At 48.1% G+C, this 17,201-nt stretch overlaps 1 protein-coding gene across 1 annotated transcript in view; it reads right to left on the bottom strand.

Moving 5' to 3' along the window:
• The window catches only part of NLRC4 (NLR family CARD domain containing 4), a 48,543-nt gene that overhangs the window by 2,987 nt on the left and 28,355 nt on the right, over positions 1 to 17,201 (bottom strand). Inside the window, 5 exon segments of the mRNA XM_070069493.1 lie at positions 12,779 to 12,879; positions 12,881 to 12,944; positions 13,854 to 13,913; positions 13,916 to 13,945; positions 14,645 to 14,815. Of these exon segments, the coding sequence (XP_069925594.1) occupies positions 12,779 to 12,879; positions 12,881 to 12,944; positions 13,854 to 13,913; positions 13,916 to 13,945; positions 14,645 to 14,815 (426 nt within the window).

The following is a 17,201-nucleotide window of genomic DNA, read 5'->3' as shown; positions in this document are numbered from 1 at the left end:
AAAGCCAGCCCAACCTGCCTGGGCGGCTCATTCCCAGACCATCTCACAAGAGGGCAATCCCCGCCACAGCATAGTTCAGTTTGTTACTGCAGCTGAGCCTGTGCCCGGCCTCACTGGGACACAGTCTTCACTCCCTCCTCCCTTCGGCCCTTGCGGGTGGCCTCGCCCTGCCCTCGACATCCCGTGGCCTGTCTGCCATGGCCTCTGCTCCGTGTGCTCCCCAGCGTGGCGCAGCTGCTGTGCCTCTTGCAGGCGGCTTCCCCCCAGGGCAGTCCCTTCTTCCTTTCTGAGTGGCAGAACAGATGGCAGCCCGGCAAGGGGCTTCCGAAGCCCGTCACACCCTCAGGTGGTGCCTCTGCGCAGGTACCACCGTCTGCTTCGGAAGAGAGCTTCTCGGGTCATTATTAGAATGGGTGGAAGCAGAGGCACCGAGAAAAGGCAGCGTTTTTTATAATCCAGGGGCATGCCTTTTGTGCACTTAATCCGCAGTGCATCTGTCCCTGTGGAGACGGCAAACGCTTTGAGTGGGATTCCAGGCCAAATCTCCGATGCTGTAGGTGGACGGGTTCTAATCCCGAGGGTTCCTGTATCCTAAGCCGAGCCCCGGTATCGCCCTGTGGTTCACCTGAGCCAGTGCCAGAGTTCTTAGCAATGATTCCTTCAGTGTACTGAGTAGCCCAGATGGTGCTGGGTGCTGGGGCCATGTGAACAGGACACACAGTCCCCGTCTTCTTGGTCCTGCCACACAGTGCAGAGACGCATCGTGAAGGAGCAAGGGCAAACGCCCTAGTGCTAAACACGCTCACGTTCTACACTGCAGTGCCTGGGTTCAAGTCCTGGCTCCAGCTGCCAATTCCAGCTTCCTACTAATGCAGACCCTAGGGGGCGGCAGTGATGGCCCAAGTAGTTGGACCTCTGCCACCCATATGGGAGTCTTGGGTTGAATTCCTGATGCCTGGTACCAACTTGGCCCATCCTGGGCTATTGCTGGCATTTGGGGAGTGAGCCAGTGGATGGGGAATCTCTGTCTCTCTTCCTCTCAAATACATTGTTTAAAGAATCAGTGAAATGAAGTAATTGGATGGCTACGGGCTGCGGGTGTGGCAAGACGGGTGCCCTGGGAGCACACAAAAGCAACAGGGCTCCCAGAACATGGGGCTCCGTTCTCTGCTCTCCAGGAGCCTTCCCAGGAGAAACTGCGCTGCTGCCAAGGACTGGCCCTACAAAGAGCTCACCTGATCACCCTATCATGATGCTGATCAGTCAAAAAGTCACCCCTCCCTCCAACACCCAGAGCTTCCTGTCCACTTGGGCCTCACCCTGAAATGGGAAGAGAACAGTACAGGATTCTGCGACATTTAAGAACAGCCTCCAACAAGGGAGAGCAAGACTAAACGCCAGCCAAGGAGAAATCAGGTGTCAGAATGCCATACGGTATTGGCTCTCGACTCCAGAGGCTGTGAAGGCCAGGACTGAGTGGCCAGCACGTGGCTGGAGCCCTCTTGCCGCAGCATCTCACGGAGAATGGCAGAAGGGCATGGAGGGGGAGAGGGGCAGCCTCCAGCCCTCCTCGTAATCAGCCTTAACCCCTTAATGAGGATTCAGCCCCGATGAGCTAACAAGCTCCCATCAGATGCCACCTCCCAACACTGTCGCATCGAGGACTAAGCTTTTGGGGGGACACATTCAAACCATGGCACGAGGCAACATAAGGGGGAAAAAAAAAACAGTGATTTCAGACATAGTAAAAAGTTATTGCATTTGGGCCAGTGCTGTGGTGTCATGGGTAAGGCTACCACCTGCAACGCTGGCATCTGACAAGAGTGTTGGTTCAAGTCCTGGCTGTGCCAATTCTGATCCAGCTCCCTGCTAATGCACCTGGGAAAGCAGCAGAAGATGGCTCAAGTGCTCGGGCCCCTGCACCCATGTGGGAGACCCAGATGAAGCTCCTGGCTCCTGGCTTCAGCCTACCTAGTCCTGGCCATTGCATCCATTCATAGAGTAAACCAGTGAATGGAAGATCTCTCTGTCTCTCCCTCTCTCTAACTCTGCCTTTCAAATAAATAAATAAATCTATTTTTTTAAAAAAAGGTTACTGCATCCACTCAACAAAATAGGTTACATTTTTAAGATTGGAGAATAAGAGCCGGCGCCGCGGCTCACTAGGCTAATCCTCCGCCTTGTGGCGCAGGCACACCGCGTTCTAGTCCTGGTTGGGGCGCCGGTTCTGTCCCGGTTGCCCCTCTTCCAGGCCAGCTCTCTGCTGTGGCCAGGGAGTGCAGTGGAGGATGGCCCAAGTGCTTGGGCCCTGCACCCCATGGGAGACCAGGATAAGTACCTGGCTCCTGCCATCGGATCAGCGCGGTGCGCCGGCCACAGCGGCCACTGGAGGGTGAACCAACGGCAAAAGGAAGACCTTTCTCTCTGTCTCTCACTGTCCACTCTGCCTGTCAAAAAAAAAAAAAAAAGATTGGAGAATAAGAATGAGTTATTGGAAAATAAAAATATGATGGCAGCCTCCATGTGGCAGAATGATGAGACTAAGGATTTACCCCAAGCTTTGGAACCGTGAGCAGGATCTGTGCAGCTCTCTCTTTTTGAGAACAGGCCGGATAACAGAGCTCAGCCTCAAACATTTCAGTTCGAAAAAGCAAAGGGTTTTTGTTGTAACAGATGAAATAGATTCTGAGCCGGCACGGATTTCTGTCGGGTAGTCTCAGCTTGCTTATAGGCTAGAGGTGTGCGTGATTAATGCTTTGAGGTTGAAAGAAATCACGGAGGGAGAACAGAGAGCCTAGGAGCAGGCTCTCAGGAAAACCGGGAGCACTGAACACCTGGGTGAAGGAGCTGCCTTTGCAAAGGAAACGGAGAAGTAGCCAAGGCGACACAGAAGTCAAGGAAGTGTTCTGAAAAGGCGCGAGCCCAGCGTCCACCCCCGCAGAGCGATGAGCAAGTTCCACGCGTGGTGGCCGCTGCATTAACCATGTGCACGTGTAGGGTCGGACCGAGCTGGAAGCAGCAGAGGACCAGGGAGAGGAGACGGGGTGGAGGTATGTACAATTTCCAAGAACTTTAACCCTGAAGGAGAGGAGAGAGAGAATGGTCACTACAGGGGCAGACAGGACTCTGGGTTTAATTTAAAAGGGGAGGGGCTGGCATCCCATCTAAAGTGGATTTGAACACTGGCTTCACTCCGGATTCCGTGCACCTGCTAATGCAGACCTGGGGAGGCAGCAGGTGCCTGCTCCAGTCATTGAGTGGCCACCGCTGATGTGGGAGACCTGGACTGTGGTCCAGGCTCCCGGCTTGCCTGGCCCAGCACCAGCCTTGGTGCACGTGCGGGGAAGTGAACCAGCAGATGGGAAAATATGTCTGCGCCTCTCAGTAAAAAAAGAGAGAGATTGAGGTAACTTTCAAAATCGACAGGAGGGAGCCCGTGATGAGGGGCATAACTGATGAAATGATGAGGGCAGGGCTGGGACACGACGCCCTGCTGCAACAGGCTCCCCCAGACAGCAAGCGGGTCCCATGATGTAGCTGGAGGAGAAGAGGAAACAGCCCGTCCTCTGTGAACTGGGATGTGTGGAGAACGGGCGGGCTGAGGAAAACGAGGTTTGGCACAGTTTATGTAAGGTGCCGCTACGGAGGCGCAGGAAGGGCTCAGTGTTCGCTCGCCAGCTTAATGGTTCTCAGGTGCTCAGAATGGGCTCATTCTCTGATTCACCTGCTCACCTGCTCGCCCGCTCATGACTCTCACCCGGCCTGCGAACAAGAGCGTGGACGGCAACGTGGCTGCCTTGTTCCTGACCGGAGGTAACGCCTCCTCTGCCTTGAGTTGATCCTTTCCTTCGGTTTTGATGACTTTGACAAGTACTGTATAGCTTTTTTAAAAAACGACACTGTTTAGGACATACTTTTTAGTTCCAGGGCTGATTTTTTGAGGTATAATTTCTATATCGTAAAATTCATCCTTTTAAAGCATATAATATGGTGTCTTTCAGTATAGAAACCAAGTTGTACTCCACTAATTCCAGAACATTTCAATTATCTCAAAAAAGCAGCTCTGTAGTTACTAGGCGCTCCTGGCTGCCACATCCCCTCCTCCCATTCCCTGGCAGCCTCTCATCCTCTTTCTGTGTGGGTGGAGTCACTTTGGAAAATCCCTATAAATGGGATCAAACAATAGGTGCGCTTCGGCGACTTGACTCACTGTGATGCGTTCAAGGCTCATCCTTGATAATAATAGCATGTTTCAGTACTCCATTCCTTTTTTATTTTTATTTTTTGTCTGAGTAATACTCTGTTGTATGGGCATCCCATGTTTTGTTTATCCATTGGACATTTGGGCTACTTCACTTCTGGGTTATTAAACTCACTGCTATGAAAAGTAGTGTTTTGTGTGGACATAGACTTTAATTTTCTTAAGTGCCTATGCACGGAGTAGCTGAGTCATTTGGTAGCTGTGTTTAACCTTTGGGAGAACTCCCAGAATGTTTTCCTAAGTAGCCGCAGGGTGTTACCTCCCAAGCACCACCATATGAGGGTTCTGCCATCTCCACATCCTTGCCACCGCTTGCTGCTATCTGTCTTCTTCATTGTAGCCATCCTAGTGGGTGTGCGCTAGTATCTCATTGTAGTTTATACTGGCATTTCTGTAGTGGCTAATGCTGTTGAATGTCTTTCCCAGTGTTTATTGGCCACTTATATGTCTTTTGGGAAAGTATCTTGAGGGTTTTTTTTATCCGTTTAAAAAATTGGATTGTCTATTTTAAGAATTCTTTAAATATTCTAGATAGTAGAACTTTTCATAGAAGTTCTTTATCAGCAAAAATCTTCTCCCATTGAGTGGATTATATTTTTATTTTCTTGATGGTATCCTTTAAAACACAATGATTTATGTTATTGAAGTCTGATTTTTTTTTTCTTTTCTGATTTGTGTTGTCATATCTAATGAAGCTTTGCCTAACTAGAAGTCATGAAGATTTACTCCTATATTTTTTACATACTTTTATGGTTCTAGCTCTTATATGTGAGTATTTGGTGCATTTTTAATTAAATTTTGTAAATATTATGAGATAGGGGTCCTTCTCTACATATGGATATGCAGTGGTGTATATATATATATATCCTTTTTTAAAAAAGATTTATTTATTTGAAAAGCAGAGTTAGAGAGAGGAAGAGACAGATCGTCCATCTGCTAGTTCATTCCCCAGGTGGTTGCAACCACTGAGATTGGGCCAGGTGGAAGCCAGGAGCTAAGAACTTCTTTCGGGTCTCCCACATTGGTGACAGGGGCCTAGGGACATGGGCCATCTTCTGCAGCTTTCCCAGGCACATTAGCAGGGAGCTGAATTGGAAATGGAGCAGCAGGAATGTGAACCTGTGCCCATATGGGATGCTGGTGCTGCAAGCTGCTAAGCAACAGTGCCAGCCCCTATATATATCTTTATACCAGTACCATACTGTCTTGATTACTATAGCTTTGTAGTAAGTTTTGAAATTGGGAAGTGTGTGTATCCATCTGTTTTGTCTACTTTTTAAAGATTATTTTAGCTAACCTTGAATTTCCATATGAATTTTGGGATGAGCTTGTCAGTTACTGCAAAGAAGCCAGCTGGGGTCTTTGTAGGGCTTGCATTGAGTCTGTAGATCAAATTGTGGAGTACTGCATGTTAGTGACATTAAGTCTTTCCCAGTCCATGTATGCAGGATATCTTTCCATGTTAACTAAGCTGGTATTTGCATGGGAGTTAGGCTCCACTTTTCATGGTGGAGTATCTACATAACTCTTTGGGATTCTTTTACATGAGATATTTGTCTCTGCTCTACCACTTATTTATTCAGATCTTTATATAATAATACAAACTCATGGATATTTATTTTATGCTATGGAACATAATCCATTACAACTTTATTTTGCTAGTCAAATTGTTCTGGCTTTGGCCATTCTGAGTATTTTATTTGGTTCTTATGTCACCCTATCATTGTAAGTTGGATTTTCTTGGTTTTTGGTACTTCCTCATTTTCTGAGATTGCGAGATGCTCTAGACTCATCACTTGCATTTCCTGACCTCATAATACAATTTCTCCAAAGTTCCCTGATTGCTTTCATTGAAAAATGGAATTGGAAACCACAATCTGGGTATTTGGTGTACTCATTGCTTCTGGTGTGTAGTTGTTTTTATGCCTGCTCACTGGACAAAGCAAAGACATATATGTACGTGTATAGGATGGCCTGTGAATGTACATATTCATGCATGTGTTATGTGTATATGCATTTCTACATGTAATAATTTGTATCTATATTAAGCTAAGAGTTCAAACTGATGTCTCTAACTGCAATCCATGACTGCATGGATGATCCTAGCCTCCTCCTCTTGCTGTAAATTCCCACCCTAACAGAAAACAACCTGGCTCCTGCCGTTTGCCTCACATACACTCAGCCATTCAATTGCGGTGTATGCATAGGCAGTATCAACACTGTCAGCCTGCGTCCCTGTGGGATACTGTGCCCTAAAACATCTGAGTGCAGGGTTTTCATATTGTTTCTGTACCTTTAGTTTTTAGAGAAAACTTGTTTCCAAAGTTATTTAGGTCAGTATTTTTCTCTTCATCCCTTTAAGTGAGGTTGATTCAGCTGGATTTTTAAAATGTTTTTGAAATATATTTGAGATAGAGAGGGAGGAAGAGGGGAGAGAGGGAGAAGGGGAAGGAGAGGGAGAGAATGCGTTCATGCACTGGTTCGGGCCCTTAATGCCTACTACAACAAGGACTGGGCTGAGACTTAGGCCGGTTCTTCCATGTGGATGGCAGCTACTCAGCCACTGAGTCATCACCACTGCCTCCCAGGGCCTTCGTTAGTGGGAAATTAGAGTCAGGGGATAGAGCCAGGAATCAGACCCAAACTCTCTGATGTCGGACGCAGGCGTCTTAACTGCCACGTTAAATACTTGCTCCTGTTGGATTGTTTTGTATTAAGAGGTTTTCCGGCCGGTGCCGCGGCTCACTAGGCTAATCCTCCACCTTGCGGCGCCGGCACACCAGGTTGTAGTCCTGGTCGGGGCGCCGGATTCTGTCCCGGTTGCCCCTCTTCCAGGCCAGCTCTCTGCTGTGGCCTGGGAGTGTAGTGGAGGATGGCCCAAGTGCTTGGGCCCTGCACCCCATGGGAGACCAGGAGAAGCACCTGGCTCCTGCCATCGGATCAGCACGGTGCACCGGCTGCGGCGGCCATTGGAGGGTGAACCAACGGCAAAGGAAGACCTTTCTCTCTGTCTCTCTCTCTCACTGTCCACTTTGCCTGTCAAAAAATTAAAAAAAAAAATTTTTTAAAGGCAAGTTAGCAAAAAAAAAAAAAAAAAGGTTTTCCAGACCTCCTAAAAGATTTTTAGTTTGCATACATGCAGCTTCACTTTTTGTGCTATAAAGTTCTGTGGGTTTTGAAAAATAAATGGTGTCATGCATGAACAATTACAGTATAACACCACAAAGCTCCACCGCCCCCCAAAATCCCCAAGTTGCACCTGTTCAACTCTTCCTCCTGTCTTCCTAAGCTCCTGGCAACCTCTGAGGATTTTGACTATCACAGTAGTTTTTGCCTTTTCCACAATGTCAAATAATTGGAATCACACGTTACACAGCCATTTGAGACTTGCTCCTTTGGCCTAGCAATAGGAACTTAGAATCAGCCCTGTCTCTTCATGCTGCGACGACGCAGGGTGGCGCAAGGTTTCATCCTGCCATTCAGAATGGTGTGCATTTAAAACTCATGACTTGTTTATTTCTGTAAGTTTGTATTTAATGTTTAGATCACTCCTGGCTGCAGAAAGCAAAACTGTGGATAAGAGGGGCACTGCTGTATTTTTGTTTTCTATTTTATTGACCTATACTCTGATTTGTTATTCTAGGATTTATGCTGATCTCTTGGCTCTTAATTAGAAACTTAACATTAATTTTCAGCCTTTTTTGATGTATTTTGATGATATTTAAGACTATGAGAATTTTCTTCAAGTTCTGTTTTTGCTATATGCCACAAGTTTTGTTAATACAGTATTTGCTTCCCATCTGGTGATAAATGTTTCTGTGGAAGCTTGTCAGTACAAGCGTGTAAGGTGTCTATCTGCTAAATTGTGACTTTTTTCCCAGTAGCCTGAGTGTAGGTGCAAAAAAAAGAAAATTAGAGAAAACCAGGCCTGGAGTTTTGCCAGGAAAGTACGCCCCACCCACTGTATTTCATTTCACCCCTCACATCCCACATCTCATTTTCTCTCTGCATCTCTTCCTTTAATCAGAGACATCATCCCTCATTCACTCTCACATCCATTTCCCCTCCGCACCCTAGGTTGACCTGTGGTACTGAACAGTGTTCCCATGGAGGGAGCGTGGGAAGCAGGTGGAATGGAGAGTCCAGGAGAAAGGGGCTGAGAAATAGGAAGTTGTAGGGTCGATGGACTGGAAGCGTTGATTAATAAAAACTGATGACTAGGAGCCATTGAGTAAGTAAGATGGGAATGTAGGGGGGTGTGGTTTGAGAGTGGGATATCTGAATTTAATAACAAGGAAGTAGAGCAATTTTAAGTGAATTTCCATAATGGGCCATTCCTTGCTCATAGAGTGGATTGGTTCAGCAGAGCATAAGGGAAGATCTCTGAAAAGAAAGGTCCTATGTTGGTTGAGTAGTTTCATGTGGGAAAGGAAATCCTAAGGACAGGAGTTAGAGAGCAAGGAATTCTGGAAGACAGCCAAAGTCTCCAGTGAACACTAAAAAGTGACCAAAGTTCTTCCTTCACAGCAATAAAAATGGAAGGAACTTGGCCCAGGCAGGTGGCCTGAGCCTCATGGAAGGAACTTTTAATGAGGTTAGAAAAAGTCAAGGACTTGCCTTTGGACTTGGAGAGGTGTGAAAATCGAGACAATAAAAAACCACTCCTGGCAAGGGGGGGCGGGGAGACTAAGTTTCTGTGAGGACCAGGAAGTGTCTAAAACCTTTGATAAACACCTGCGGTGCATCTCAGCCACCCTGTTTTTCATGGTACATGGCCCGCGCCATGGGGTGTTTCTTCCCTATATCACCCCACGTGGCCTTTCTTTCATTAGACTCTCCATCTCTTATCACCAGTCTGCATTTTATTATCCCCTCTCAAGGCTTACTGTGTCTCTCCACGTATGCCATTGCCAAATGGGGCTGGGAACCCCTAAGCCGGGCCTGCACCCATGGGGACCACAGCCAGGAAATGTTAAGTAGAGGCTTCCAGTTTGAAAGTTGGTTGGTTTGCATATTGCAAAGAGGGTATGAAATCACATACGTGTGTTTTAGATTTGAGGGCATGATTTTATGTACCAGAAAACAGCGTTTAGTCTAGGAAAGCCAGAGGCTCTAAGAACTCACACACACCAGAGCTTATACCTCAGAGCAATTGTGGGACTCATATACGTTCATTTGCTCATTCATCCAACAAATATTTAGGAACATGCCCTTGGGATATACACTTGACCTTCAGTGTCTGCAGGTTGCTCATCTGAAGATCCAGCCAACTGTGAACAGAAAATATTTGGGAAAAAGAAATTGTGTCTGGGGGTGTGAGCCACTATTTGCAGTGCCTATATTCTGTTTCAGAGTACCTGGGTTCAAGTCCCAACTACTCCACTTCTGACCTAGCTTCCTGCTAATGTGCCTGCAAGGCAACAGATGATGGCCCAAATACTTGAGTTGCCACCACCCATGTGAGAGACCTGGGGAGTTCCAGGCTCCTGGCTTTAGTCTGGACCAGCCCTGGCTATTGTGGCCATTTTGGGAGTGAACCAACAACATTCTCTCTCTGTCTCGGTTTCTTTCTTTCTCTGTCAGTCTGCCTTCCAAATAAGTAAGACAGAAATAGTCGTTTTTTAAAAATTTTGTCCTTACTGAGGTTATGCAGATTTATTTTTCTTATTATTCTCTAAACAATGCAGTATAACAACTATTTATACTTCCTTTATACTGTGTTAGGTATTATAAGTAATCTAGAGATGATTTAAAGTATACAGGAAGAGGTTCTATGCAAATACTGTGCCACGTCATGTAAGGGACTTGGGCAGCCATGGATTTTTGTATCTGTTGGGGGATGGTCCTAGATCCAGTGCCCCACTGATACCCAAAGACAACTGCACACTCAATACCAAGTCCAGTGGCATGAGCCCTGTACTCAAAGGTGTCACAATTTTGCAGGTCAGAGACATAAGAACACGTTGTCACAATTCATATGCAAGAAATAATCTGGAATCCAGAATAAAGAAATCTGCTCTCCATGGGTTATAAAGAATTCCTAATGGGTAGTGGTCTGATTCTTAAAAACCTGCGTGGGGCGTGGGTTTCGGCCTGGAAGTTAAGCTGCTGGTTGGGATGCCTGTATTACGTCCTGGCTGTTCCCATTTCCAGCTTCCTCCCAGTGCAGCCCCTGCGAGTCAGCAGTGATGGCCCAGGTGATTGGTCCTGCCACCCACAGGGGAGACCTGGATGGAGTTCTTGGCTCCTGACTCTGACTGAGGCCCATCCCCAGCCTCTGGAGGCATTTGGAGAGCAAACCAGGGGACAGAACCCCACCCCTACACCACCCTTGTCTCTCCCTGTCTCTCTGGCTCTCAAATCAATAAGCAAAAACAAAGACCTATATTGGATACAAGCACATAGGAAAACTGGCTTGTTTTTTAAAGCTGAACATAGGTTGATCCATACTCTTTGCCTTTAATACAAATACTACTCTTGGGTGCAGACTCAACAGAGATCTGTCGATACGATCATAGTATTCAGAAACTAGAAATTACTCAAATATCCATCAATGGTACAATGGGAAGATGAGCTATAGAATAGTCACATGGCACAGCAGTGAGAAGAAACTGGAACCACATAGCTAGAACAGGTGAATCTCACACACAATGTTGAGTGGAAGAAGTGGATACAAGGCCGGCGCCGCTGCTCACTAGGCTAATCCTCCGCCTTGCGGCGCCAGCACACCAGGTTCTAGTCCCAGTTGGGGCGCCGGATTCTGTCCCAGTTGCCCCTCTTCCAGGGAGTGGCCAGGGAGTGCAGTGGAGGATGCAGTGGAGGATGGCCCAAGTGCTTGGGCCCTGCACCCCATGGGAGACCAGGATAAATACCTGGCTCCTGCCATTGGATCAGCGCGGTGTGCTGGCCACAGCGCGCCGGCTGCGGCAGCCATTGGAGGGTGAACCAACGGCAAAGGAAGACCTTTCTCTCTGTCTCTCTCTCTCACTGTCCACTCTGCCTGTCAAAAAAAAAAAAAAAAGATAAAAAAAAAAAGAAGTGGATACAAAAGAATAGACAGATACTGCAGGATTCCACTGACACAAAATTCAAGATGGTGATCTGGACACTCCCCAAGGGCCTCCCTGCACGACGCGGGTTACCTGGGAGGGATGCGTCATTATTTAGCTTATTAGTCTGTCACGAAGCCACGAGCCTCCAGCATCACCCAGATAGAGGAAGGGCCTGGAAGACTCAACCAGGATGAGATCAAGGGGCTGAGAGAGTGAGGAAGTGGAAGCGGAGTTAGGAATGAAGGGAAAGAAAGATCAGAACTTGAAGCACCATTAAGGAAGGCAAAACCTTTAAGGCAAAACCCTTAAGGCTTTGGTGAGGTAGGTGTCTCCGGGAGGAAAGGCTTTACAAAAGGAGCAGGACAGAGTTCTGGGTAATGTGTGCAGCCTCAGCTGGGGAAGAGGGGAACGTCCTGGAAATGGGTGGTGGTCTGGCTGCGCTGGATGCCGCAAAGCTGTGCGCGGAAATCTGGGAGGGAGGGGCTGGCGTGGTGGCGTAGCAGATAAAGCCTCTGTCTGCAACACCAGCATCCCGAATGAGTGCTGGTTCGAGACCTGGCTGCTCCACTTCCAATCTAGCTCCCTGCTATGGCCTGGGAAAGCAGCGGACGATGGCCCAAGTCCTTGGGCCCTTGCACCCATGCAGGAGACCCGGAAGAAGCTTCTGGCTCCTGGCCTTGGCCCAGCCTAGCCCCGGCCACGGCGACCATTTGGGGAGTGAACCTGCAGATGGAAGATCTCTGTCTCTATAACTCTGACTTTCAAGTAAAATAAAAATCTGGGAGGGAAATGATGGTGGTCAAGGCTGTCTTCAGCGATCCTTCACTTAGTGTGACAGCCAGTGAGGTGGCTGCAATGATGCTAACCTGCCTGTGTTCACACCCCTCAGCTGTCCCCTCCCTCACTGGGTAGCAGCGACCAGTGTAACCAATAGGACATAGCAGAAATGACTAGAAATGACTAGAAATGACCCTCAACAGTAGGTCATAAGAGACATTCCAGCTTCCAGCTGCTTTTCTCTTTAAGACACAGGCAGGTCTTCTTTTCTTTCTCTCTCTCTCTCTTTCTCTCTCTCTTCCTCTCTTCCCCCTTCCCTCTCCCCCCTTCCCTTCCCTTCCTGGCACCCCATGTCTACTTTTCGATGCATTACATACTCAGTGAAGGACTTATGAATCTCCAGAGATGGAAGGAGTTCACCAAATCCAAGCAGTTAGGGCTGGGAGGGGCAGCTGCTAAGAGCTGTGTAATATACCTTGTCAGCCACTGGGAATGCTTTGCCTTTAATTCTGTAGGCAAAATGCTGAGAAACCTGAAGGAGGGCTAGCATTGTAAGTCATCTAATCCCTTAAATAAAATAAAGGGACCAAATAAAACCACCTAAAGAACTTTTTAATGCCCAATCCCCTTTCTATTGGCTCTGTGTGTGTGTGTGTGTGCGCCTGTGCACACACGCAGGTGCACCTACCTAGAATTCTAATCTCGGCATCTGAGAGGCTCCAGTTTTTCAGGCCGAGCTTGACGAGCTGCGGGGCGCCCCACAGTTGCTCCAGCGGGCTGGCCAGGCAGACGCGCATCACAGCACCAGGGCAGCATCAGTGCAGTGAGCTGAGCCAGGGTGCCCAGCCTATCAACTTGAAGAAACAGAGAGTGGGTTCAGGGACTGGATCATTCTCAAACAGATGAAGGAACACGGCGCGTGGGGGGAGGAGTGATGGTTACGTATTGTGGCCCGCCAGCCTACTGGATCTGCAATGAGAATCAACTTGTCTTCTGTTTGCTATTATGGAAGTAGATAAGTACGTACGAACATCAGACTACTGGAATGCCACTGTGTGTGCTACTGAGCCAGCATTCAACAATAACATACAGACAATCTCGCTCAGTCCTGACTTGATTCCTCTTATGTTACTAGGAGACAAATCTCCTATAAGAGGTTTCGGCACTCTTTGTTTTTTAACCATAGTCACATATTGCTACCACACCTTAAGAATCATTACCACTAATTCCTTAAGCAAATTTGCCTACTCTCAGACAATAAGCAGATGCAAACTCTCACTCAAAAGACATGGGACTGGGGTGGGCATTGAGCATACCGGGTTAAGCCATTGCCTTCGATGCAGGCATTCCATATGTATGCTGGGTCAGGTCTCATCTGCTCCACTTTGATCCAGCTCCCTGCTAATGCGCCTGAGAAGGCAGTGGCGGATGGCCCAAGAGCTTGGTGGGCCCCTCCATCCAAGTAGGAGGCATGGAGGAAGTTCCTAGCTCCAGCCTGGCCCAGCTCTGGCTGTCACAGCCATTTGGGGAGTAAACCAGTAGATGAAAGATCTCTCTGTGTCTCCCTCTCTTTCTCTGTAACTCTGCCTTTCAAATAAATGAATGAATGACACAGGGCTGCACTGTAAGGGCAGTTAAAGAGAGGGCTGAAGGACCTTCCCTAGGAAGGCACACAGGGCACACAGAGCTCAGGGCTCTGCAGTGCTTGTCCCACTGCCCCGGGCACACACTCGGGGGTCTGTGTGGGGTTGCGTTGTCCTTACTCAGCTCCTGGAGGGCAGCCTTTCCATCCTCTTCCAGGTAATTTTCCGATAAATCAAGATGCTCAGTTGGACCAAACTGTGACGATTCCGAGCTGGAGAAAAAGGTCATTCAAAATGTAGAGGAACTATATATGCGTTTTTAACTATCCCAAGGAGGATTCTGAGCCCTCATCCTGTTGGCTGATGGAGATGCAAACTTCCTGTGGCTTGACTTCTCTAACGGTTCTCAGGAGACCTGGTGGGCACAACCCCCCCTCCCATGGCTAAGGCAAGATGGGCAGCTGCTCGCTGGTCCTCAGTTCTAACAAACTGCAAGTCACACAGAGTCCGAAGTAGCATGGGATACTCTGGTCATGTCCTCATGGGAAAGTCGCCCCACTCTTATCCTCACTGTCTTCATCTAGGGAATGAGGAGGTTGTGGGGTTTTGTGGGCAGGAATCAGAGGCCTGAGAACCCTTAATGCCTGGCTTTGCCTCTCAGGGTTTTATTTATCCATTCACTGAGACATCTGTAAGCAGGAATTATATGGCAGGTTTCACGTGCCTATGTTATTCTTTTGGCCTTTTCTTCAAAGTATAACAACTTCAATTGTTCTGAAATTCTGTCCTATTATATATCGCTAATTAATTTTACCTCCAATCATGGAGAAAACTCATTAAAAACAGGTTAGATATTACCTTGATGTCTTTATTGTTTCCTTTACAGTTAAGCTTTCCTTATGAGAGACAGCATGTCCAGGTACCCCCACTTCTGCGACCCTGAGCTCGCTGCTAAGGGAGCCAGCTGTTACCTAGGGTTTTCACAGCCTTTGCTGAGAGGCAGCAGGACACTAACTGGATTTCTTCCAGGGCGTAGGGTTCACCGGTCAGAGACCTGATGATGTAATCCATTCCCTGTCTGATGTCGGACACGTGGGTCAAATGTAACAGACGCGTCTTCTTCAGGTTTGTCAGGGTGTCAGCTGTAAGGAGACGGGAAGGAAACGCATGAGGAAGCCATGTTCACTTGATTTATTTTTTATTTATTTTTTTTTTATTTTATTTTATTTTTTTTTTTTTGACAGGCAGAGTGGACAGTGAGAGAGAGAGACAGAGAGAAAGGTCTTCCTTTGCCGTTGGTTCACCCTCCAATGGCCGCCGCGGCCGGCGCGCTGCGGCCGGCGCACCGCGCTGATCCGATGGCAGGAGCCAGGAGCCAGGTGCTTTTCCTGGTCTCCCATGGGGTGCAGGGCCCAAGCACCTGGGCCATCCTCCACTGCACTCCCTGGCCACAGCAGAGGGCTGGCCTGGAAGAGGGGCAACCGGGACAGAATCCGGCGCCCCGACCGGGACTAGAACCCAGTGTGCCGGCGCCGCTAGGCGGAGGATTAGCCTAGTGAGCCGCGGCGCCGGCCTGTGTTCACTTGATTTAAACACAGGCTGATGGACTAAAAAGGAGACCAAAGCCAAGTGCACAGAGAGACCTTCCAAGGCTCTTTTTTTGTAGAGACCTCAAGTTGCAGAGAGCCAGAGCGAATCATTTTTCTTTCAACTCTCACTTTCCAGTCTCCTGACCACATAAAGGTCACTTAGGTGAAGGTCATTCTCTGGGCAGCATGAGAAAAACCACAGTAGATGTGTACCGTTTCTAGTGGATGTCCACGTGTGTTCTTACCCTAACTCTTCACAAAAACCTCCTCCAAAACCTTAGAGAGGTGGGCGCCAAGCTCAGAGGATCGAGTAAGGAGACGAGCCGCGGTGTGGTGCTGCTTTGTAAGGAGACGAGCCGTGATGTGGCGCTGCTTTGTAAGGCAGACCGCAGCCTGTGAGTGCTCGGCCCTGGGGGAGAGTGATCGTGTATCAAGAGCACAATTGAAAGCATCCTAACATCGCACTTTTTCTTGGATTAAACCTAATATGGAGCTTAGGATGACTTAGGCGTGAAATCACTAATATAGCTCCTTAAGATGTGTCATGAGTGTCCTTATGTTGAAGATACACTGGCCGGTTTGATGGCCCCAGCCTTGCCGGGCTTTGGGGAGCGTGCAGATACCGTGCGTTAGGTATTTAGCAGGAGGCTGGGCACAGTCCGCGCTCAGTGAAAGTGACTGTCGTCCTGGAGTACGGATAGCTCAGGGGTTGTGAGCTCACGTTTTGCAGTCAGTTGGATGGCTGCATCCCCTTCTTAATTGTGTAAGTGTGGGCAAGTGAGCCAGCCTCTGAGCTGTCACATTAGGGATTATCACACCTTCATGGAGGGACTGCTGTGACGGTCCAAGGTGAGGGATGTAAAATTGCCTAGTGTATAGTCTAGCCCATCACACAGGAACGCCTTAGGAAACAGTAAGTTGTTACCGATGTAACAATGGCTAATGCGTTCTAATTCTGATTTCTTAATGGCGGAACCAGACTGTTGGTGGTGTGTGTGGCGGGGGGATACTTCTTGACCTTTAAGACCTCGGGAAAGTCAGTGAACCACTCTGTGTTCCAGCTCTGTAAAATGAATGAGTTGAACCAGGGGCTCTCAGGCACCTCCTCGCTGTGCTGTTCTGTGACATTGATAGGCACACATTAAATGTCTACTGCATACTGAATTAGTTTGATTATTCTTGTGTCGACTGTAAGGGGACAAAGAACCCAGCCATGTTCGAATTATAGGGTAGAGTTGTCTTTTGGCAGGAAGCAGAAAGATAAAGAACATGGATGAGGAAAGAGAGCATTTTACCAAGGGCTCAAGCAGAATTAAGAAACAGAAAGAAAATCAGGGCCTTTGCGGCCAGGGCTGGGGAAGCAGCCTCAGAAAGGGTCTTTCCGTGGGGCTGGTGCTGTGGCATAGCGGGTAAGGCTGCCGCCTGCAGTGCCAACATCCCATGTGAGTGCCAGTTCAAGTCCCGGATGCTCCACTTCCGATCCAGCTCTCTGCTATGGCCTGGGAAAGCAGTAGAAGATGGCCCAAGTGCTTGGGTCCCTACACCTACATGGGAGACCCAGTAGAAGCTCCTGGCTCCTGGCTTCAGATCGGCACAGCTCCGGTCATTGTGGCCAATTGGAGAGTGAACCAGTTGATGGAAGACCTCTCTCTCTGTCTCTCCTCTCTCTCTGTGTAACTCTTTCAAATAAATTAATTTAAAAAAGAAAAGAAAGGGTCTTCTCTCTTCTGCAAGGCTATCCTGCCTCTTTGTAGTAAGCTGTGTGTGCTGCTTGTATGCCTCAAGTCTTCTTTTCTTTAAAATTTATTTTTATCTATTTGAAAAGTACAATGAGAGTGAGAGTGAGAAAGAGAGAGATTGATCTTCCATCTGCTGGTTCTGTCCCCAAATGCTCACAACAGCTGCACTCGGCCAGGCCAAAGCCAGGAGCCTGGAATTC

This window comes from Oryctolagus cuniculus, chromosome 2 (genome assembly GCF_964237555.1).
Source record: "Oryctolagus cuniculus chromosome 2, mOryCun1.1, whole genome shotgun sequence".
Lineage (NCBI taxonomy): Eukaryota > Metazoa > Chordata > Mammalia > Lagomorpha > Leporidae > Oryctolagus > Oryctolagus cuniculus.
The sequence above is the reverse complement of the archived record's forward strand: the minus strand, read 5'-3'. Positions and strand labels throughout refer to the sequence as shown.